The 24,471-nt window shown below is 39.2% G+C and overlaps 2 protein-coding genes across 2 annotated transcripts in view; one reads left to right on the top strand and one right to left on the bottom strand.

Annotated features, from left to right (window-relative positions):
- Positions 1–24,471, bottom strand: part of MED12L (mediator complex subunit 12L) — a 340,943-nt gene that overhangs the window by 220,570 nt on the left and 95,902 nt on the right. Inside the window, exons 14-18 of the mRNA XM_086674526.1 lie at positions 23,598–23,729; positions 19,792–19,918; positions 17,109–17,323; positions 15,683–15,787; positions 14,397–14,573 (exon numbers count right to left, since the gene is read on the bottom strand). Of these exons, the coding sequence (XP_086530652.1) occupies positions 14,397–14,573; positions 15,683–15,787; positions 17,109–17,323; positions 19,792–19,918; positions 23,598–23,729 (756 nt within the window). The remainder of the gene's footprint in view (positions 1–14,396; positions 14,574–15,682; positions 15,788–17,108; positions 17,324–19,791; positions 19,919–23,597; positions 23,730–24,471) is intronic.
- On the top strand, positions 3,800–10,842 carry GPR171 (G protein-coupled receptor 171). Its single transcript, XM_025913187.2, has 2 exons — positions 3,800–3,932; positions 9,395–10,842. The coding sequence occupies exon 2, from the start codon at positions 9,460–9,462 to the stop codon at positions 10,417–10,419; it is 960 nt and encodes a 319-aa protein (XP_025768972.1). The 5' UTR covers positions 3,800–3,932; positions 9,395–9,459; the 3' UTR covers positions 10,420–10,842.

The raw sequence follows: 24,471 nt of genomic DNA, 5'->3' as shown, positions 1-24,471 counted from the left end.
CTCTCTCTCTCTCTCTCCTTCTCTCTCTCTCTCTCACTCACTCACTCCCCCTCCTCTGCTCATGCACACGTTTGTGCTCTCTCTCAAAATAAATAAATACACATTTTAAAAATAAAGTACTCTTGTCTAATCACATTCATCGCTCTCAGACTGGAAGCTGCCAGTCTCAGTGAGAGTCAGGGGAAATAAAGTCTGAATTTTTTGGGGGAAAAATGTCCCCTTTGGGAAAGGGAACTATGTACTTTTAAAAAGTTTCAAAATGCAACCCTAAAGCACAGAGACTCCAGAGAGAAGGTAGACAGAGAGCCCCACACCCTGAAGGAGAAATATCTTGATCACCAGCATTTCTTAATTGAGGAACAGCCCCTTGCCCAAAGTTCAAAAAAATACTTCGGGATGCAAACTACTTCGAGTTGAGAACATCCTCAGTTGCAAACTCTGAAATTCAGCAACACCTGAATTCAAAAAGTTGGGAACACTGAAGGGGGCAGAGGGGCAGGGGACAGCTGGAAGGACGTGCCGGACTACTGTGTAACCACTGTTGCCTAACATTTTCATTTAAGAAGCACATGAAGGGCCAGGACCCTGAAGTCTGTGCAGCTTTGGGCAAGGCCTTAGTTTCCTCACCTGTAAAGTGAGGACTCTCCTAAGATCTCATAGATTTCTTTGGAACAAATAAGCTCTCAGACCCGTGTCTGGCTGTGGCAGTGACTACCTACTCAACATTCATTTTCCCCTTCCTTATTAGCTCCAAAGGGCTACTGTGCTATGTTTAAAAAAGAAAATTTAAGAATGTTAAGCATTAAAAATGACACTTCTACCAAAAGACTGCTTGATATTTGTGTTTGATAAGATCAAAGGCATGATTTGTGTGCCTGGAGGAGCTGACTACAATAAAAATTTTCTATCTCAACTTGTGCGGCAATTTTGTTCTGATTTTTTTTGTAACATTTATTTTTGTGAGACACAGAGAGAGACAGAGCGAGAGCAGGGGAGGAGCAGAGAGAGACAGAGACACAGAATCTGAAGCAGGCTCAAGGCTCCCAGCAGTAAGCATAGAGCCTGACGCGGGGCTCGAACCCACAAACTGGGGATTCTGACTTCAGCCAAAGTCGGACACTTAACTGATGGAGCCACCTAGGTGCCCCTTGCTTTTTATTTTAAACAACAAAATATCCATTAAAGTAAACAGTAAAGTGACCAGTCACTTCTTAAAAAGTACTTGCCATGACCAACATAAGGAAAAAATAACTTCACCACACTTGTCCCTACTTGGGTTTCTGAAATACTGGTTTAGTGATGACCTCTAATTTCCCAGAACACTAACAAAATACACTCTGACAAACATTTGTCCTTAATGAAACAGATAAAGAAGTAACTTCTAGAAATTCAAATGGAACTCATGTTAAAAACAAAAACAAAACAGGGACGGTAGCCACAAAAAAGTATATTTCCACTCTGAATATACTTCCACAAAATATCATGTTACCTCAACCTCATTCTCAAAAGGAAGAACATGGTTCAGTTTCACTATTAAAAGTTTGGTTGCTCACCATTCCAAAAAGGAAACAGAACAACTGAGAACAAGGGTACTTCAGTTCGTTTAGATCTGGAAATCCAGACACAAAAGCTGTGGCCTTAGACTTTTAATATTAGTTGAACAGACTTCTTAATTCTGTCTTTACCCCCAAAGTGGACAGGAGAGTAAACATAGATAAGCATTCCTTAAAAAAAGGAAAAAGAGGGGCGCCTGGGTGGCTCAGGGAGTTAAGCGTCCGACTTCAGTTCGGGTCACGATCTCGCGGTCCGTGAGTTCAAGCCCCGCGTCAGGCTCTGTGCTGACCGCTCAGAGCCTGGAGCCTGTTTCAGATTCTGTGTCTCCCTCTCTCTCTGACCCTCCCCCGTTCATGCTCTGTCTCTCTTTGTCTCAAAAATCTCTGACCCTCCCCCGTTCATGCTCTGTCTCTCTCTGTCTCAAAAAAATAAACATAAAAAAAAAAAAAAAAAAAAAAAAAAAAAGGAAAAAGAAGCTTCACTACCAAAAACCATTCATTCCAGTTTTGCTTCCGACCTTGTTAGTACCATTCACCACTCAGGTGGTGGCCAGCCCCATGTCACCAAATTCTCTCCATCCCACCCTCTCCGGACCCCAGCGAACATAAACCCTGAGCCTAACTGCCCACTTACTGGACTCTGCAAGGGCGCTTTTTCTGACGTGTATTTTCAGTGAGTCCTATCCAACAACATTGAACACAAATCATAAAAGACGGATTATTTCCCAGCACTGTTATTATGAAAGTTAACGTTGGTTCTTAAGATGTAGGATTTTTTCATCTGATTTATAAGTGAATATATGTAAAAAGTTTTCTTTTGCAAAGTGATTATGATAATAACAGTGGTAATAATTATTACTGATATTCATATTAATCATCGTTATTAGCACTACATGAATTTGGAAAAACACCAGAAAATGTGAGACAAATAGCCACTATCATCATAAGCATCCTTACATTGTTGTGGTTTGTTGTTTTGTTTCAAAAGTTCCCTTAAACTCTCCCCAAATTCTCTAACTTAACATCTCATTTAGTATCTTGAGAGATCTTTTCTTTTTGAAAGTGAATACCGAAAGGAATTCATTTTGGATTCTGGAGAGGTTTCTTTTTCTTTTTTCTTTTTTCTTTTTTTAATCTGGAAAACTAATAATTAGGAGAAAAAGAGACAAAATCAAAGCAACTACCAGAGCAATAAAGCAACACTAGAAAATCAGACCCTAACTGATGAAGAAATGGCTTTGCACTTACAAATCAACTTTGGACAAGCAGACTTAGAGCTCCAGAAAATAAGGTTGACATATGAGCTCAAAACCTACCTTTATTCAAAGCAGATAACCTAGCAAAGCCACTTGATGATGTGGATGAGATAGTGACTTTTTTTTAGGTCCCTCACCACGCTGAGTTCCATTCTGACACTCAGTGAGCACGTGCTCACCACAAGCAGAATAAGCATCTAACTAAACAATTTAAATGCACAGGAAATGCACAGGAAGGTTCCATTACGTACAATGTACTGATTACTAAATACCTGTCTCAATGCATTAAGCTGCTGGGCCCAAACTGACAACCGCTCCTGGCAGGCCTACTCTTTTAACTTAGAAAAACAGATCCAGTATATCCTTGAATGAAAAAATTAAACCATACAACAGTATGCACAATATAATAACACATTAGATGGGTGTACATACACATAGAATTTTTAAATCTGTACCAAAATTTGTGTCAATTTATATACCAAAAATTTTAACAGTAATTATCTCTGTGCATATAATTTTCTTCATTTCCAGATTTTTCTACAATGACCAAAAAATAAAACATGAACTTTAACAGACTATGTCATATAACATCTTTTTGTTGTTTATTAATAAATGTCTCAGCAGAATCCCAACTACAATTGTTTTAATCCCAACTACAATTAACTTCCAAAGGCTGATGAGTATCAGAAATTTGGCTTCAAGATCTAATATATTTAACTTATAGCCCCTTTCAAGGCACAAAAAGTGATGTTCTTTCATATCATTATGATGGAAAACACATCTTGGGTGCTTAAGAAAAAAAAACAAAAAACTGTTAGGTACTACAATGGACAAGTAAAAATCTTTCCTCTAGCAGAATACAGAAATCTGAATTGCTTCAGAAAGCATACACAAAATTGACAAGAACCTCTTTGGGAGACTTTCATAGAGTTAAACTATTTACAAACCACAGCTTCATCTACGTCAATATGCAACACTTTAAAACCACACGAAAAGGAAAGGAAATTTTTAGTACAGCCAACGTTCGCGCAATGAAGCTGCTACTGCTGAGGCCAGGCCAACAGCTCATGCTTCTGTGAAGACCTGCAAGGAGCCCGCAGTGGCTCAGAGAGTATCCCCCCAGGTAGGTCTCTTTAAATACTCAGTATGTTCAAGTATCTTTTGGTAGAAAGGGAAGCTATGATTTTCAAAGCTTAAAACGTGTACGTTGGAAATACCTACATATAATAAGGCTGCTGTGTAAGAAGGCACCCATTATTAAACTCTAAATAGATTCTCACTATGAACTTTCCTCTATCTGATGACCCCAGCCATCCCTCTCAAAAAAAATAAAAAAAATAAAAAGTTTAATTTATACAAAACTGAATACTTACCTACAGGTGAACATAACTATTCAGTAAGTCAACGTTACATTTTATGATGGGCAAACGCCATGTTGTAGGCTTTACAACAGGGTACAACAACGGGTCTTAAAAGGACTTTCCTCCACAAACATTATAATAGGTAATTTCAAGAACGTTCTATTGTGACATTCATTTTTTAAAAAATGTAATGAGTTTATTTATTTTCTAAGCAATGGGCACTTTATCTAAACAAAGGAGCCACTTGAAATCTTTTCTTTGCTGTAGTACCTCTGCATACCTCAAGTTTCCACAGGGTAAATAATTGGCTTACGAAATAATTAGCAAGCGCCTGGTTTTCTAATTTGTGATAAATAACACAGAATGTTATTATAGTATAATTAGACCTCTAATCAATGTACCAAAACTTTTAAATGACAACATGTGTTTTTCACTGCAATCTAGACTGAGGTTCATGAAAACCAAGTACAAAGCACGTGATTCTCCAGCATCATCAAATAAATAGTTACACTCTAATTATTTTTAAATAAATTACCCATAGGCGGCATGGGTGGATGGCCAGTTCTAGTTACAGAGAATATTAATATATTCATCTATGAAATGAGACTTTTTTGTATAAATCGTATTAGCAACAGGAACGCTTTAAAAAAAAAAAATACTGTGTTAACTGTTATAATATAACATTTGAAATACAAGAGCATAAGCCAAAATCCTAACACCCGGTAAAGGAATAATGAGCAAAGGTGGGAGACAGAGACAAAGATCAATTTATCCCAACACTAGCTTTGGACCCAGAGAAGGAAAGGATGCTCAGAGTGCCAAGGTTCAAATAAACGGTTACTATCAAAAATTAGAGTCCTTGCCATCTGCAACTACATGGATGGAACTGGAGGGTATTATGCTAAGCAAAATTAGAGAAAGACAAATATCATATGACTTCACTCATATGAGGACTTTAAGAGACAAAACAGATGAACCTAAGGGAAGGGAAACAAAAATAATATAAAAACAGGGATGGGGACAAAACAAAAGAGACTCTTAAATACGGAGAACAAACAGAGGGTTACTGGAGGGGTTGTGGGAAGGGGGATGGGCTAAATGGGTAAGGGGCATTAAGTAATCTACTCCTGAAATCATTGTTGCACTATATGCTAATTTGGATGTAAATTTAAAAAAATAAAATTAAAAAAGAAGTATCAGAGTCCTAAGAAGCCAGTGAAGCCTGTAAGAGACTGCAGACATGAAGAACTTACTCCAGGCATTTTAAGGTAGGAAGGATTTGGACATAGCAAGGATAAGGGCAGAAAGCCTAGAATATGAGCAACATGGTCAGATTCTAGCCTGTTCTCACAAGCTGGAAAACCCTGAACAATACCCAAGTGTCAGAACTCAGTGTCCTCAACTGATGTGGGACTTGGACAAGACGCTATCATTAAAGGTTCCCTCCATCCTTAAAGTCCTATGATCCCCCAAATTTTATCACAACTAAAAGTACAAAGGCAAGAAGGAGCAGGTCACAGAGTAGCGATCCCACAAATCTAGAGAATTGGAATAAAGACTGTAGGGATGGCTTGAAGCAGCTAGGTCATAGGAACTTTGAAAGTAAGGGAGGTTTAGATTTAAAAGATAGAATGTAGGTTTGTTTTTTAAATATAAATATAAATATAGTGTGTGTGCATATATATGGTGTGTGTGTGTGTGTGTGTGTGTGTGTGTGTAGCAAAAAGAAACATCAAAATACTTAAAGTCTAAATTTCCTTTATTAGTATTCAGGGACAAAGTTAAGAACGATATTTTATTTCTGCTCTTTTATATGAAAATTGCTTAAAATAGAGTTCCTGCCACATAGTAAGCACTTAGTAAGGCTGGCTCGATAATAATAGTCATTATCATCATCACTAGCATCATCATTACTCTTACCGAGAGTTCTAGAGTAGTTTTGAACATAGCTTCTGAGATCAGACTTCTGAGTTAGAATCCTGAGTCTATAATTTAACAGCTATATAACCCTGGGTGTTACCTGACCTTGTTGTGCCTCAGTATTCTCATATGTAAAGTAGGGATAATAACACCAACATGACAGGAATAATGAAAGGTAAAATACTTAGCTCAGTACCAGACACAAGTAAGTACTCAATTATTTTCACTGAGTTTAGTACAGAATGAATTATCCATGAACTCTGAAGTCCTATGGCAAGTAGGAAAAGAAGAAGGACATGTACCCTTTTAAATGACATTTTATAAAGTTTCATATACATCTGCCTTGTCAGTCTGCTTGTAGATTGTTTCATCCCAAGATGTACACATTGGATCATTAAATAATTAGGAGAATTAAGGATCAGAAAGACTTCAAAAATTTTTGGTTTTTTACTGAGGGAGAGAATTCCAAGCAGGCTCCATGCTGTCAGAGTCCAATGTGGGGCTCAATCTCACAAACCATAAGATCATGACCTGAGCCAAAATCAAGAGTTGGATGCCCAACTGACTGAGCCTCCCGGGCACCTCTGTTGTTTTACTTTTAAATGGAGGTTTCAGGGGCGCCTGGGTGGCGCAGTCGGTTAAGTGTCCGACTTCAGCCAGGTCACGATCTCGCGGTCCGTGAGTTCGAGCCCCGCGTCGGGCTCTGGGCTGATGGCTCAGAGCCTGGAGCCTGTTTCCGATTCTGTGTCTCCCTCTCTCTCTGCCCCTCCCCCATTCATGCTCTGTCTCTCTCTGTCCCAAAAATAAATAAACGTTGAAAAAAAAAATTTTTTTTTAAAAATAAAAAATAAATGGAGGTTTCAGAGAATGGGCTTATTTGGACTTTTTAGCCACTGTACTTATTTGCTATTTTTAAGAAGTTGTGTATCGGTTTTTTTTCTGCTAAAACACAAAATCTGGTCTTTGAAACAAAAGGCAGGTGTTTACTATGTATGAGGAGCATGCACACCAGAATCAGCACTAGAGAGATGTACCTATGGCACTAAGAGCATTAATTTCGACCAGGTCAGAGGGAGTAAACGAAGCCCAAATGGTTTAACTTGCACTTATCAACCTCTAATTGTTCCAGGAGGAGGAACAATTCCCTCCAGGAATGGAGGGAATACGTCATGATTTCAGCATTATCAGTGTCAATCACAATGGTCCTAAGAACATGTCCTACACTTTTCAAACCCTACAATGAAAGAAAAAAGAAAACACTCAAGTATGATAGATGTTTTCATGCTAACATAACTGAGCTTCTCCTTGAAAATTTTGTAACCAATGATCATATATTCTTGTTCTAGAAGCCTTTAAAATACATCCATGGTCTAATTTCTCAAAAACACTGACAGACGGGCGCCTGGATGGCTTAACAGGTTAAGCATCTGACTTCTGCTCAGGTCATATCTCACAGTCCATGAGTTCGAGCCCTATATCAGGCTCTATGCTGACAGCTCAGAGCCTGGAGCCTGGAGCCTGTTTCTGATTCTGTGTCTCCCTCTCTCTCTGCCTCTCCCCCGCTCATGCTCTGTCTCTGTCTCAAGAATAAACAAACATTAAAAATAATTTTTAAAAAAAAGCACTGACACAGAAACATCCATACAAGCACAGTTTAATAGAACTAGGACACAAACCAGAAAGATACTTTAGAATGATCTAGTACCTGCATTACAAAAGCAAAAATAAACAGGAGAAATTAATTTTAATAACGTACTTAACCTAATGCATCAAAAATACCATTTCAACATATGCTGAATATAAAAATATTGAGATTTTATTAACTGTACTATTTGTATACAATAGTGAAATTTTACTACTTGTAATGTTTTTTATAATATCTCCTAAAACATCTTTAAAACCCAGTGTGTATTTTGCATTCACAGCACATGTCAATCTGAAATGGCCACGTTTCAAGTGCTCAATAGTCCCATGTGGCTACATAGTGGACATCACAAGGTCTAGGTCATTAGGAAACTGAGTGAGGGAAAAGGAAGGAATAAGCATCAAGACCAGACTCTAGCCCTTCAACTCTTTCTGCTAAAAAGAAAAATGAAATGCAATTTTGACTGTGAAAATGTTCTAGTAGATGACACAATGAAGGGCCTACTTTCAAAGTAACTCCCTCTAAATTTCAGTACAATTTTCTGTCACCCATTACTTCCCCTCTCAGCCTACATTCCTCCAGCATGAAGAGCTCTTGTCAATTTACGAAAAAAGCAGGCCAGGAAGCTCAGTGAAACCTCTCCAGGCTTAGCCACAACCGAACAATGTTACCTTCATTTCCTGTCTTTGTTTCTCAGAATTTCAGTTCACTTACCTCCTCTGCAAACTAACTTCCAACACAACTGGTAGCAAAAGAACTACCGGAATACAAAAGTGTGATGTCAAAATATCCCTTCTAGGGGCGCCTGACCGGCTTGATTGGTAAAGTGAACAACTCTTGATCTCAGGGTTGTGAGTTTGAGACCCATGTTGGGTGTCGAAGTTACTCAAAAATAAAATCTTAAGGGATGCCTGGGCAGCTCAGTCAGTTAAGAGACTGACTCTGTATTTCGGCTCAGGTCATGATCTCGCAGTTCATGAGTTGTAGCCCACCACCCCCACCTCACAGGGCTCCATACTGACAATGCAGAGCCTGCTTGGGATTCTCTCTTTATCCCTCTCTCTGCCCCTCCCTTGCTTGTGCTCCCAGTCACTCACGCTCGCTTGCTTTCTGAAAATAAACTTAAATCATTAGTCTCTTTATGAAAATAAATAAAAATAACTTCTTAACAAAAATCCCTTCTAGAAGCAAACATACATGGGAATTCCAAAATCATGAAATCACACCATGGAAAACCCAGGCTTCCTCATAATCTCAGACGTTCCCACCAGTCCACACAATCTAGTAAGTTCACCAATAAAATTTCCTATAAGAATTAGAAAAATTGTGGGGCGCCTGGGTGGCGCAGTCAGTTAAGCGTCCGACTTCAGCCAGGTCACGATCTCTCGGTCCGTGAGTTCGAGCCCCGCGTCGGGCTCTGGGCTGACGGCTCAGAGCCTGGAGCCTGTTTCTGATTCTGTGTCTCCCTCTCTCTCTGCCCCTCCTCCATTCATGCTCTGTCTCTCTCTGTCCCAAAAAATAAATAAACGTTGAAAAAAAAAATTTTTTTTTAAAAAAAAGAATTAGAAAAATTGTAACCTAGCATTGTGAATATAGATGTTTTAACAGAAAATAGTCGCTAATTTTAATTACTAACGTCCCTACCATTTTTTTAAACAGATTCTTCGGATTTTTTTTTTTTTTTTTTTTTTTTTTTTGAAGAGTCATCCTTCCTTTCCCTCAAGATGACAAACAGTTCTCTCTTCTGCCCAGTTTACACAGGTCTAGAGCCGTTCACATATTTTTTTTATTTAGTTTTTCTTGTTGGAATTATCGGAAGTGGTTTTGCAACCTGGGCTTTCATACAGAACAACACAAATCACAGGTGTGTAAGCATATACTTAATTAACTTGCTTACAGCTGATTTCCTGCTCACTCTGGCATTACCAGTGAAAATCGTTGTTGACTTGGGTGTGGCACCCTGGAAGCTGAAGATATTTCACTGCCAAGTGACAGCCTGCCTCATCTACATTAATATGTACTTATCAATTATCTTCTTAGCATTTGTCAGTATTGATCGTTGTCTTCAGTTGACGTACAGCTCTAAGATTTATCGGATACAAGAACCTGGATTTGCCAAAATGATATCGACCGTGGTGTGGCTAATGGTCCTTCTTATAATGGTGCCCAACATGATAATTCCCATCAAAGACATCGAGGAGAAGCCAAATGTGGGATGCATGGAATTCAAAAAGGAGTTTGGAAGAAACTGGCATTTGCTGACCAATTTCATATGTGTAGCAATATTTTTAAATTTCTCAGCCATCATTTTAATATCTAACTGCCTTGTAATTCGACAACTCTACAGAAACAAAGATAATGAAAATTATCTATATGTGAAAAGGGCCCTCATCAACATACTTTTAGTGACTACAGGCTACATTATATGCTTTGTTCCGTATCACATTGTCCGAATCCCATACACCCTCAGCCAGACAGAAGTAATATCTGACTGCCCAACCAGGATTTCACTCTTCAAAGCCAAAGAGGCCACGCTGCTCCTGGCAGTGTCGAACCTGTGTTTTGATCCTATCCTGTACTACCATCTCTCAAAAGCATTCCGCCTAAAAGTCACCAAGACTTTTGCTTCACATAAGGAGACCAAGACTCCAAAAGAAAAATCAAGTGGTGAGAGCAGTGCATAAAATATGGGATATTTCATGCTATCACTTCCTGTCTCAGTGACAGTAAGTACTGGGAAAGAGAAAAGATAGCCTAAGTAAAAGACAGCTACCATATGTGGCCTGCTTTACTCAGAAACTGTTTCTAAATGTAAATCGAGCAGCACCCTTGTGGTGCTTAAACCACGTTCATACAAAAACAAAACAAAAAACCTAAAAAGTACTGCTGAACCAACACAACACCTTGCATTATCCTTGAAACCTAAAGAAGTTTTATGACACAGACTCAGAGTCATTCATGAAGTATCCATTTGAATATTGGGAACTGACTTCTTGATAGAAATATGCAAAATGATCTCCATGTAAGATGCCAGAAAGCCCTTTGGCAACACGATTTAAAACCATTTAGATCATACTAAATAAAATCCAGCTGATCTTTACATGAAACCACTTGTCCTGATTTATTTTTAGTCATCATCTAGCTCACTACTCCAATTTTTAAGATCTAATGGTTTTTCTAAAACAATAACTAAAACTGTTTATTTCGAAAAAGGCTTGAAAATACATGGATAGTTTTCGATGTACTATATATACTCATATTCTCATAGATTTTAAAGATTTTCTAATGTTAGCGATGACAACTTCAGTGACTTATTTTCATTTTGTAGTAACATGAAATATTACCCTATAACATTTCCAAGCACGGTGTTAAACTATACTAACTGCTGAAACTACTGTTTTGGAACTAGAAACTCACATCAAAGGTACGGAAAAACAGCACTAGTCAAATGGCCTTAAAATAGACATGCCAGATCCACATAGCAAGGCCTTCTTACGAACACAACACGTGCTGGGCTGACTGGTGCCATGTCTGAGACTGACCCCACGTGGGGCCAACAGTTTAAAGAATGGGTGACTCTAGCTCTCAGGGTCACAATCCTTAGATCAAATTCTCTAGACTACAAGTAATGCAAAAAGAATTCAATAGATGGTATTAAATAAAAGATTTAGGAAAAAGAAGATTGAAAAATTTAGATAACCAGACTTGAGACTATGTGGGGGTTTTTTCTCATTTCAAGAGCAAAAGCCCAACTTTTACAACAATTACAACAATTGGTAATACATTTGTACTAGCTGCGGTGATTAATAAATGGTGTTCCTGGCAGCACTCTCGAGAGACAGAGAGCTCGCCCACTCTCACATCTCAAAAGTGTACTTTCGCTTTAATAAACTTTCCCATTTATGTTAAAAACAAAAACAAAAAAAGAAAGAAAGAAATGGTGTTCCTGGAAGCTAACAAAACAGGTTTCATTCCGGGGCTATTTTTAGTACCGCACTGAGAGGAATTATTTTCTGAAGCTTGAACCCAAGACAATTCCTGTGTACAATTTCAGTATTCCCGGATTTTGAAGAGAATAATAAGTGAGAAAATGCACAAAAGAAAATGTCTGTTACCCTTCTAACATGGTAAGTGCTGGACAAATTCTAGTTAGCTAGTGGTAATGACAGAACCCCGCATTGCATCACCTATCTGACACAAGGCGTAAAGGACACAATTATGTTACAGGCTGGTAGAATGGTGATACACTAAAACTTGTCCTTGTCAATAGTCTAACAACATGTTGTTACTGACAGGTAGATCAAGACATCATTCATATAGTCCTACATACAACTACTAGATTCTTTTCCTGAACCTTTTAGTCAAGGCCCTAGTAGTCTTCTTTCCTTGGTCTTCACTCACTAGGGCCACATCTTCAAGATCGGGGGCTGGAGGGAGGAGGCAAACAATTTTTTTTTCCCCAGCACATTCTCATATTTTCCTCACATGCATAATAAGTTAGTCAAACTTTCCCTTTTTATTAAGAAAGAGAGGGGCGCCTGGGTGGCGCAGTCGGTTAAGCGTCCGACTTCAGCCAGGTCACGATTTCGCGGTCCGTGAGTTCGAGCCCCGCGTCAGGCTCTGGGCTGATGGCTCGGAGCCTGGAGCCTGTTTCCGATTCTGTGTCTCCCTCTCTCTCTGCCCGTCCCCTGTTCATGCTCTGTCTCTCTCTGTCCCAAAAATAAATAAACGTTGAAAAAAAAAAATGGCAATATACCTTTATTAAGAAAGAGAACCAGACTCTGTACAGCATTCCTAATGTCAATCTCATATTAGCATATATGTTCATTTTCCCCTTACTAATATTTTATTCTAAATGACAGTAAAGGGAAGTCTAGGGCAACTGGTGATGGAAAGCTATTAATAAACTGTATCCAATGATATCAATTTTCTAGCAGTTCTTGTATGAACGCATTACAGTTGAATTCTATCATAATCCATCATGAGAGACTTAATCACTGGAAATCATTCATGCTTCTTCCTCTAAGGAAGTGGACAGTCTTTAGAATGTTACATGGTGGGAATGACTGTGCAGCCAAGGATTACATGAACAACAGAATAAAGATGTCCATGTTTGGGTAGTGTCCTGCACGCCCAGATGCAAGGAAGAGGAAGGCCAGCAAAGCTCCACTTACCCAAGAGAGAAACACAGAATCTTCAACTAGTTTCAGCCATTTTCATCATTTTGTCATATCTGCTCTATTACCCCTCGCCCTTATATTTAAATTAACTTTTTAGTTTGGAATACTTTTTTTTTTTTTTTCAACGTTTTTATTTACAAAAACAGGTAACCTGTATTTATAAAATACAGGTAACAGCTAAAAAACAGCCAGTGATGTGCAAGAAAGAATTGTGGCAACTTTTGACATAGCTCTGGACAGAAAAATTGTAATAAAAATATATATAGGTGTAGTGATTTTGAAAGTTCCAAAATAACAACAAAAATTAAAAATTAAACTATTTAGGGGTGCCTGGGTGGCTCAGTTGGTTAAGCATCCAACTTTGGCTCAGGTCATGATCTCGAAATTCCTGAGCTCAAGCTTTGCATCAGGCTCTGTGCTGACAATGCAGAGCCTGCTTGGGATTCTCTCTCTCTCTTTCTCTCTGCCGCTCCCCAACTTACACATGTGGTGTCTCTCTCTGTCTCTCTCAAAATAAACTTAAAAAAAAAAAACGCTTAGTTTACAGATCAAAATTCCTCAAAGGTATCCAGAAGATAACAGTATACATTACTCAAAATTACACTTGTTAAAATAATAATAATAATAATAATAATAATAATAATTATATTATTAGTGCTCAATGAAAGAATGACTCATTAACATTTCACTTAAAATTCCAGGAGAAAAAACAGTAATTTAAGAATATAAACACGTTTAGATTTGGGCCCAATTTTTATGAATATCAAGAAACCGATGTTGTTCCCCTTCAGCAAAATGCAAATCACAAGTTCTGAGTCCAACACTAAATTTCCCAAGTATTTCTCATATGCTATCAACTCTTAAATTCAACAGATCAAAACCCAAGTCCATGTCATATACAACCTCTTCTATGAAGCCTTAACCCATTTCTCAATCAGATGTTCTCTCTCCCCTTTAATACTTATTCTCTGAGAGTGGAAGAGACCCAAGAATGTCAAATGGTTTATCTTCCAGAGGGCACATGTGGCTTCACTCAATCACTGCACTCATTTTAGTGTTGATCATTTTATATGTGTCTCCCTCCTATCTTATTCATCTTTCCTATGCCCCCAATTCTCATTCATCTGTATAATACCACAAGTACCTAGCACAATACAACGCACATAAGAGCTACTAGTAAATGAAGTTTCAAAAAATAGGAAAACACATTTAGACATCATTTACAGTGACTCAAATGCTCTTGATAAAAGGATAGTAACCTAGAAAATTCCATTAAATCTAGCTAGCCAGTAGTATCACATCACAAATTTAAACTACATCCGTATGTGTGCTATACAATTGTAATTATAACAAAAGAAGCAGTAAATGCAAAAACTCACCTCCTTTCATATGTGTTATGGAGGCACACAATGGAATAATCAATGGCTAATGATCCCATAATGGAACAATCAGGGTGCCAACTGATGGAAGCAATGACTTACCAGAGGTATGGGGAAATGTGTTGCATACTGCAGGTGCCGCAGAAGGTCATAATTAGATGGAAAAATCAACTCCCTGGGTTTTTCTCTCTTAAGCAACTTCTCACCATTAACCGACATTCTTCTGCCCAAGGAAGGGTTGGCATTCTCACAGGATTCTCCAGGCATGGGAGAAAAAATCTAAGTCATGTAAAACAAATGTTGGAGATTGTAAATGAAAGAGAGCAACACAACACAGTGCTACATGCCAGAACTTCACACACACGACATTCATACACTATCTTTTCCTTATTTAAACACTAAGAAAATATATAAATAAATTTTGTTAATTTCCACAAAATTCATATTCAGATCCAAAGGAGACCATCAACATCATGCCCCAATTTGCAGATAAGAAAGTGACAACCACACACATGTAAGAACTGTTCAGAGCTGCACTCTCCAGAGGGCCAGAGTTAACATTGGACTTCAAGGTTAAATGTTTCCTCATAAGGCTAAATCTCCCACAAAAACATACACAAAGAAATAATTAACAACACTAATGAATAACAGTGGGGCGCCTCGGTGGCTCAGTTGGTTATGGTTAAGTGTCTGAATCTTGATTTCACCTCAGGTCATGATCCCACAGTTGGTGAGTTCAAGTCCCACATCAGACTTGGCTCAGAGCTGAGCCTGCTTGGGATTCTCTCTCTCTCACCTTCTCTCTCTGCTCCTCCCTCAGTCTCTCACTTGTGTGCACACACTCTCTCTCAAAATAAATAAGTTTAAAAAATAAACTAATGAATAATAAAGCTTTTAGTATATACCCCAAACAGTATGATTTTTTATAAAGGACCTCATTTGGATCCATGAGGAAGAAAATACTATAACCATACTGAGATATGGTTGAAGAAGTATAACAAGTCCAGAGCCAGGAAAGCTATTATTTAGAAACTGAACACATACATATCAAGTCAACAAGGACTGTCACGATGAAACTACTATCTTCATGTATTCCTCAGAGACAATGGTCTCAAAATGAACAAAAGAGAAAAGACAGTCAGCCAGGAGGACAGAATGTTATAATTCACAAAGGAGGCGATGCAACCAAAACTATGAATGAGCTGAAATGAGACAATCACAAGATGAGTAACTGTACACTAGAAAGGAGTATGGAATGAGCACATTTACATCACAAGTACACAGGTCATTCCAGGACATGGGTCAAGGAACAGAAGGATGGAGACAAGCTGGGGTGCAGGCGGGGAGGAGGGGTTAATAGTCAATAAGAATTTGAAGGTTGAACCTACTGGAAACTCCGAACCAAAGTCAGTTTTAAAGTCATTCTTGTCTACTTCATCAAAAATATTAGTAGTTCCTGAGTCAATGCCCATATGCGCCATAATAGTCTGTTCCTGATAATTGCCAGAGAAAGAAAGTTGCACTGTAAATTTTGTAGTTCATTACAAACTAGCTAAAATATGACAATGATTTTTTAACCATCCTATGTCTTTTCTCTCCCTAGTATCTACTTTTCCCAAAAAAGAGAAGGAAGTTTTAAGACATTCACTGTTTTTACAAAGTCACATTCTTTATCCTCATGATAAAAAAAAAAGATTTAACTTCCATGATACTTGAAGGAAAAAGCACACAAACTTCCTAATTAAAAATCAAATTGGCCATAACGTCCCTCCTTTGGGCTATTTCCAGTCACATGCTCACCAACTGTACTTAGAAAAATCTAAGAGTATACCCAAGATACAAGATACCTGGACATCCAAGAATAGAAAAGAAAAAACAGAAACATAGATAAAGCATCAACAGGTACAGTAACTTTAGTTTTTAGCCTTTAAACTTCTACTGTGGTCAAATTCGGAAACAATGGTGTTTACATTAAGGAAATGATTTTTTTTTTTTTAATTCCTGCACCATTTGATCACCAAATCTTAAGAGCACAAACTATGAATTCACACATGCAATTCTAACATCAGGTCTTTACAAGGATAACCACAGTTTTAAAAATACCATAATATTTTCATTATGCTTAAACTCCCACAGAACCAATTTGAAGCTTGATTTTAAGGAACTGTCACAATCTCTCACCATTTTCTACTCTTTCTCATCACCACCTTCATGTTTTCTGCCTTGAAAACTTCTTTAAGTATCTGGAATGATGTCCAAAACACCAGAAACCGGCAGAAAATGATAAAAGTCATACTCACAGTATTATAATTTGTTGAAAAAAAAAATTCCGCAACATTTGAGAGATAAAGTTGTTAATTTAAATGAAAATATGTGTTATGATCAAAACAGAATTCCCATTTTGTATCAAAGACAGAAACAATGAATGAATTGGGGTTAAAGATGCTCCTTCTAATGGGACCAAAACAAATCTGATTTTAAGTCACAACATTCAAGGAAACTGGAATTTAGAAACACATAAAATTGGAAGTATTTAATTCCTGTCCAGTAAAAAAATGTTACGGACTGTCAAACCTTTTCATTAATAGTTTTAGAGTATCCAAAAGAAACTTCTGGAATGTATCAATTATAATCCAATGTTGTTTTTTGTTTTGTTTTTTTTTCTCCACAAGTTTGGGGTAGAGATAAACAAGTTCTGTAATGGGAGAATACAAGTAAAATGTAATCACCCTTCCACCACCAAACAATCCTTGTGAAACTAGTGCCCAGCTGAGTGTGGTTTTCGCGTTTGGGGCACCACTCCCAGGGGCATACCTCCATTTTCATGTCATGGTCCTTTGGATAGTGCTCATCTACATTTTCTCCTGCTGGCGATCGCGGCCGAGTCGAGGCGCTGACTGACAAGTCTCCCCGAGATATGAGGGTACACATGTACGCATCATGGGAGAAGACATCGTGTCGGATGAACTCACAGAAGAGCAGCACCAAATTCACAAATTCTACTTTTTCACATTCACTGTTTGGATCCGCTATAAAGAAACAAATCAAGAATTGTCTCCCTGACCTGGCAGGAAAAAAACAAACAAACAAACAAAAAAACCCACCAAACAGGAAGGCTTAACAATATTTTCATACATTTATTTTTTAACACAGTGAAACATTTATTGGAAAATTCACTATGAGACAGAAGCAGTTGTGCAAAAGTGGCACGGGGGTTTTGATTGTCCCCCTGTAATTAAAAAACAATATCCGATGTGCTAAGCTCAAGTTCAAATTTAAAGATAGTGGTCCTTGGCAAATGAATAACCATTCAATTAATACAAACACAAAATTTCAGGTACACATGGGGTGGGTGGGAGGGAAGCAGAGCTAAACTGCTTTCCTCTGGTTTTACTACTGAAACAGCTCATGACTATTTTTATAGCTTGAGGGTGTCGATATATTCATGACGTGTGTGCACACTTTTTCAAAAACTTCACAACGTAACAACTGAAAAGGTACCTGAAAATAATAGTGAGTGGGATCTACTGGAAAAAAAAAAAAAGGGAAGATGGAATAAAAAAGAAGGGCATAAAGATGGAGCTCTGCAGTCTTGCTCAATTCATAGCCAGTCTATTTAACTCACGTGGTAACTTAATATTGCAGTTGCATTCTACAACTTTGTACCCTCGACAGAGACTAAAAAAGGTTAAGAACAATCCTTCAGCACTCAGTCTGTGGTGCCATCGCACTCACAAACACCAACAAAGACAAACAAAATCTAGGCAACATGAAGCTCGCTCCCTAAAACTGAAGCCTAAGCATTTGCTGCTGTCCACCACCGAAGTCAATGACAAACAACAATGACAGAAGAGAAGCACAGCTTTCTCTGACAGCAGGAAACCAGATCTAGAACAAGCAAAGGCACAGGAGAAAGGTCTTCCCAAAGAACCAACAGGAGTGAGGACAGGATAAGGGGCACGAAGGGCAAATGTGTACCTTTCTCCCCCAGGATACAAGATAAGTTAGAGAAGCTGACATCCATTCCCGGCAATCTATTTTCTACTCTCCAGGATCTCTTCCGTCCCTGCATTTTTCTGCTTCCTTTTCCATGTTTCACTGTTGCCCCCTACTTCCCAACCACCAGTATCTCTCTGGCTCTTGCTCTCCCTCTAGCCCACAACAGCCACCAACTAACTAAAAGAACCTCAGCCCAAAGTATCATTCAACCCAAACCAAGGACTTTCTGAGAGGAATGGAAAGTAGTACTGTTTCTTGTTATGTTACCTCCTTCTTCACCACAAACCTGTCCTTCCCACCCCTACCACATTTCCTTGTGCCATTTTTGTTGTTTCATCACTATCCATCCTCCCTGCTGTACTTTGTCACACAAAAGCCTCAGAATAAGATCAAGCCCTCTTAACATGCATAAACAATTTTTTTAAGTGTGCACTTACTGTATAAACCCACTGGGTTTGTAATTCCCAAACCCTCAACTCCCCATGAACAACAGAATAAAAGATAGAAGAACGAGAGATGATAGGGCACCTAGGTGGCTCAGTTGATGAAATGCCTGACTCTTGATTTTGACTCAGGTCGTGATCTGAAAGTTCGTGAGATGAAGCCTCACATATCAAGCTCTGCACTGACAGCGTGAAGCCGGCTTAGGATTCTCTCTCTCCTCCTCTCTCTGCCCCTCCCCACCTCTCAAAAATAAATACATAAACTTTAAAAAATAAAAAAAAAAAAGGAAGAACGGGAGTTGACAGAACAACCCTGACAGAACAACCCATAAAGTGTAGGCAAGCAGCCAACTATATGTACAAATTATTTCCTTGTATCAAGGACTTGGATACAAAGTACTTTTATTTTCTTATTAGAAATGTAGAAAATCAGATTATTTTGAAAACTAAGCAAAAACAGAAAATTCGTAATCACAATAGTGATTAGATAGCGAAACATCACAAGACCACAGTTCCTCTTGTTTGGTAAGAAAGATCTAGAAAGGGAAAACTAGACCACCAAATATTAATTAGACAATGAGGGGACTCATTTTTAAATTTTTGAAACTCTAGAAATTTTTAAATCTTTGAAGCTCACTTGATTTTAAAACTGCATAGAAGTCTCTATTAAAAACACGCAACAGGGGCGCCTGGGTGGCTCAGTCGGTTAAGCGGCCGACTTCGGCTCAGGTCACGATCTCACACTCTGTGAGTTCGAGCCCCGCGTCGGGCTCTGTGCTGACCGCTCAGAGCCTGGAGCCTGTTTCAGATTCCGTGTCTCCCTCTCTCTCTGACCCTCCCCCGTTCATGCTCTGTCTCTCTCTGTCTCAAAAATAAACGTTAAAAAAAAAAAAAATTTTAAAACACACAACAAAATTTTGCGCAGTAAGATATACATTATATTCAGCACCAAAAACTTTTGATTATGATGTAAGCTAGGGAAAAAAAAGAAGCATTAATTCCCCAAAACTGGTCAATTTCTTGTTTAAGATCGAGAAGCAAAGAACTTTACTTACATAATGAGGGGGCCTGTGTATCTAAAAACCTTAGTAGCACATTCTGGAAAACAGGCAAACTAGATCCAGCAAGAGAGGCTGAAGAAATGGACTCCTTCTCATCCAAGACCTCTGATTCACCACATCTCTAAGATTAAAAATAAACAAACATAGTTAATTTTGGAGGACAATGTAGTCACAATGGATCATGAATTTGTCAGTTTTTTATTAACAGTTAAATTCTCAGAAAAAACATGCAGAATTAATTGAGATTTCTGTACTTTATTTGAGGGCTATGCATCACAGGTAAATATAATTTCTGAAAGTGAGGGACAACTAGGGACACCTAGGTGGCTCAGCTGGTTAAGGGTCTGACTTCAGCTCAGGTCATGACCTCATGGTTCCTGGGTTTGAGCCCGCATGGGTCTCTGTGCTGACAGCTCAGAGCCTGGAGCCTGCTTCGGATTCTGTGTCTCCCTCTCTCTCTACTCCTTCCCCACTCACACACTGTCTTTCAAAAATAAATAAACATTAAAAAATTTTTAAATGAAAGTGAGGGACAACTACCCCCAGATCAACTGAAATGATTCCAAAGGACACCCATGAAAAATATTATTGATGTAAATTACAAAGTCTGCACCACGTGGTATAAATACCTACTGAATACACAGCATAGTACAATAAGCTACTCGTTATCCCTACGCAAAACTGCTAAAATCATTTGGGGCTGTCATTTTTAAACAGCTCATATAGTTAACTGTATATACCCCCTCTGAGAAACATTTGGGCATGTATACTGAGTTTAATATTTTTGTGTTTGCTTTTACTAGTAGAGTGTATTTACGATTGTCTTCGGGGAGTGTTGGGAAGTGTGGTGTCAAATGACAGAGCTAGGAGAACTCCTCTGATACATTTCTTTCACTCATCGCATCACCAATTAAGATCTCTTAGAACTCGTGGAATCTCCATAGTTCAAGAAACCTATCTAAAGAAAGCTCCCTAACTTCTACATCCAAGACAGAACTTACTAGAAGACCAGAAAAGAAACCGTTGAAAAAGAATCAGAACCCTGTTTTCTATTCTTTTCAATATCCCTTCAACCTTCCCACTTTCATTATCTATTCCTTAATACATTATTTCATTAAGATATTACTTCTCTAATCCATCCTCTCTTCACCAAATTCTGAAACTGGTGATGTTCAATAGATATCAATTATCTTTTTTTTTTTTTTTAATGTTTATTTTTGAGAAAGAGCAAAAGAGACAGAGTGCAACCAGGGGAGGGGCAGAGAGAGAGGGAGACACAGAATCTGAAGCAGGCTCCAGGCTCTGAGCTGTCAGCACAGAGCTCAATTAGGGGCCCAAACTCACAAACCATGAGATCATGACCTGAGCCAAAGTCGGATGTTTAACCAGCTGAGCCACCTAGACAACCCTGGCAATCAATTATCTTAAACATCTCTGAAAGAATACATTCTTTAGATGTGGATACATTTACACCTATTAAAATTACAAAGTAATCTGTGGAAGCCTGTTCTGAAAGCAACTGTGTGTGCGTGTGCACACGTGTATATGCTCATTCTAGAACACGTTGGAAGAAGGGTAAACTAAATTTGAGAAATTCAACCTCAGTTACTCAAGTCTGACCATTGCAATTCACTGTAGAAAAGTCCATCTATTCATAGAAAGAAGCAATGAAACACCTTCCCTAATCTGCACGTTGTAAAATGGGCCATGAGTTTCACACCTCAACACCAGTATCTTCAAGCCCCAGCTTGAACAATGTGATCCTTTATATTTAGTGAATAGTGCTTTCCCAGCAAGAGGAGAGAAATGACCATGGAAATATTCTTCCTATTTCAGCTTCACAGGATATGGCACTATTATCAGTAAGAGAGAGCCAGCTAAGTTCTCATCTGTTCATACAACACCTTTAGAGCATCTGCTGTGCACTGAACACTGTTCTGGGTGCCAAGGACAAGACAGTGAACAGGGTGGGCAAGGTCCTTATGGTCAAGCTTACATTGTAGAAGGTGATAGGCTGGCTTTTAAACAATAAGCCAATGAAACAGAGTGATATGAGAAACAGAGTGAAACCAAGTGATATGAGAAAGCGTGCCTGAGGGTGGGTGACAGAGGATCTTCCTGAGGAGATAGACATGTGTTGAGGCAGGAATGCTAGAAAGAGACACTTCCTGCAAGAGGAAGGGCAGAAAGGAACTGGCCATGTAGAACTCGGGGAGCAGAGGGTGCCACCCAGGAGGAGCAGTGGGACAAAGTCCCCAAAGCAGAAGCTGGTTTGGTGTGCTGGAGCCACAGGACAGCCAAGGTGGCTGCAGCTGTGACCCAGGGGAGAAATGCACGAAATGAGGTGGGAAACGCAGGCAGGGGAGGCCCGTGCAAGGCTCTGTGGACGCGGTAAGGAGCCGTCAGGAGTCTGAGTAAGGGAACAACATGATCTGCTTCCAGGCTGCAAAGACTGCTCTGGCTGCTGTGAAGAACAAGGCGGAGGACAAGCCAAGGAGCCCAGGAGACACCGATGCAGTGGGGGTGGAGGGGGGGGGGGCCACTCAGACCACGTGCACGGCTTCTCCTGGCTGTCCCTCCAGATCTCACTGGCAGATAAGAAGACTCCCTTAAATTTTTTCCCCTTCAGCACAAGCTAATGTTTGTCAAGTTAGCTTTGGTTTTTTTTCCCCCTTTATAATCTACTTCCGAGGCTTTAATTGCTCTCTCTGGGACCAGAATATAATCTCAAAACTAACACAAATTGGTATCTGTAATCTGAAAATCCAAACTGCCCCAAAGAAATGTTTCCAGATCAACCAAAATATTACATGGCTTTAAAATTCACAAAAATTGGGACACCTGATGGCTCAGTCAGTTAAGCATCAACTTCGGCTCAGGTTATAATCTCACTATTCGTGAGTTCGAGCCCTGTATCAGGCTCTGTGCTGACAGCTCAGAGCCTGGAGCCTGCTTCAGATTCTGTCTCTCCCTCTCTCTCTGTCCCTACCCTACTTGCACTCTGTCTCCCTCTCTCTGAAAAATATATATAAAAAAAAAAATTCACAAAAGTTGGTGTATATTATATATATTTGTGTGTGTGTATACATATAAATGTATATATGTGCATGTGTATCTTAACCTCATCAAGGGAGATGTCTTTGTTCTAAATCAGATGTTAAAGTTTTATTTTAAAAGATACAATTTCAGGGTGGATCAGTCAGTTAAGCATCTGACCCAATTTCAGCTCAGGTCATCATCTCACAGTTCGTGGGATCGAGCCCCACATTGGGCTCTGCACTGATAGTGCAGAGCCAGCTTGGGACTCTCTGTCTACCCCACCCCCCCCTCAAATAAATAAACACTAAAATAAATAAATAAAAGATACAATTTTAGGGGCACTTAGGTGGCTCAGCCAGTTGAGAACCTGACTTGATTTCAGCTCAGGTCATGATCCCAGGGTCATGGGATTGAGCTCTGCATCGGGCTCCATACTGATTCTCACTCTCTCTCTTCCCCTCAGCTCCTCTCCTCTGCTCACTCACTTTAAAATTGATATTAAAAAAAAAAAGGCAAAAAAAAAAAAAGGTACAGTTTTAAACTAGTCCAGAATACAAATTATTGGTTTCATCAACTTAGAGGGATCTTGTATGTAGTCTTTAGGTGAAAGTACAAACATTCTCCCTTTTTCCTTGAAGAGGAGAAAAAAAAAAAAAAAAAAACATAAGGAGTATTAAAAAAACAAAACAAAAAAAGAATCCTCCCCAGAACAGTTATTTTTAAATGATGGCATCTGACAACAGAAACAAAAGCAAACCTACCTCTGCTTCGATTTCCGCCTGCCTCTTCTCCAAGAGTTTTGCCACAGCCATGGCCCTGTGCTTGCCTGACCGTTTGCAGCTCACCGCCCATTCACACAGCAAGGTCACCACAGCTTCATCGTTGGGGGCGACCTACAACCAAGAGAAGAGGGCAGCAGCCATGTGACATGCAGCATTCACCCAAGGACGGGATGCAAGCCCTGGCATGTTTAAAGCTTTCTCGTATTTTAGTACAGTCATTTTAGAAAGCGTTCCTAAATCGTTTTCAGTTCAAGTATAAAGAGTAACACTTCAGTGACAAGGAAGGAAACCAGTTACTGGAACAGTCGAATCCAGGATGACTTCAAGAGAATTCGTGTCTCCTTGTATATGCCTTCATTGACACAGGACCGTAACCTAGCTCCACTGATCCTCCAGAACATCAAAGCCAGGAGGAAAGGAAACGGACCACTGAAAGTCAAGAGCAGAGGTTACCAATGCCAAGCACCCCCTCCACCGTTTACCCTCTCCCACTTTCACACGCACAGCCTCCCTCAGTACCTAATCCTAACATGCCGGTTTATCACACCACCCACTCCAACAAGGCTGGAATGCTAACCAAAGACTCACTGCATTAGAAAAGATAAACATGAAAAATGACACCCATGCATCAAAAAGGAACAAAAATTAATGCAGACACGGCTAATGGGGGATAGTATATCCTGGGTCTATGTAGGGCTCAGCACCGCCACAGGAACTACGTGCTGTTGTTACCAAAGCCTAGAAATGGGTACCACAGACTGAGGATCACAGGGACTTATGTTACATGAATTAAGGACAGACAGGAGGAGGCAAGTTGGGAAGATGAACCATCATTTTATGCAACCTTTCAGAG

This window comes from Puma concolor, chromosome C2 (genome assembly GCF_028749965.1).
Source record: "Puma concolor isolate L17-30 chromosome C2, mPumCon1.1.hap2, whole genome shotgun sequence".
NCBI classification, from domain to species: domain Eukaryota; kingdom Metazoa; phylum Chordata; class Mammalia; order Carnivora; family Felidae; genus Puma; species Puma concolor.
This window is presented reverse-complemented; position numbering and strand designations above follow the sequence as displayed.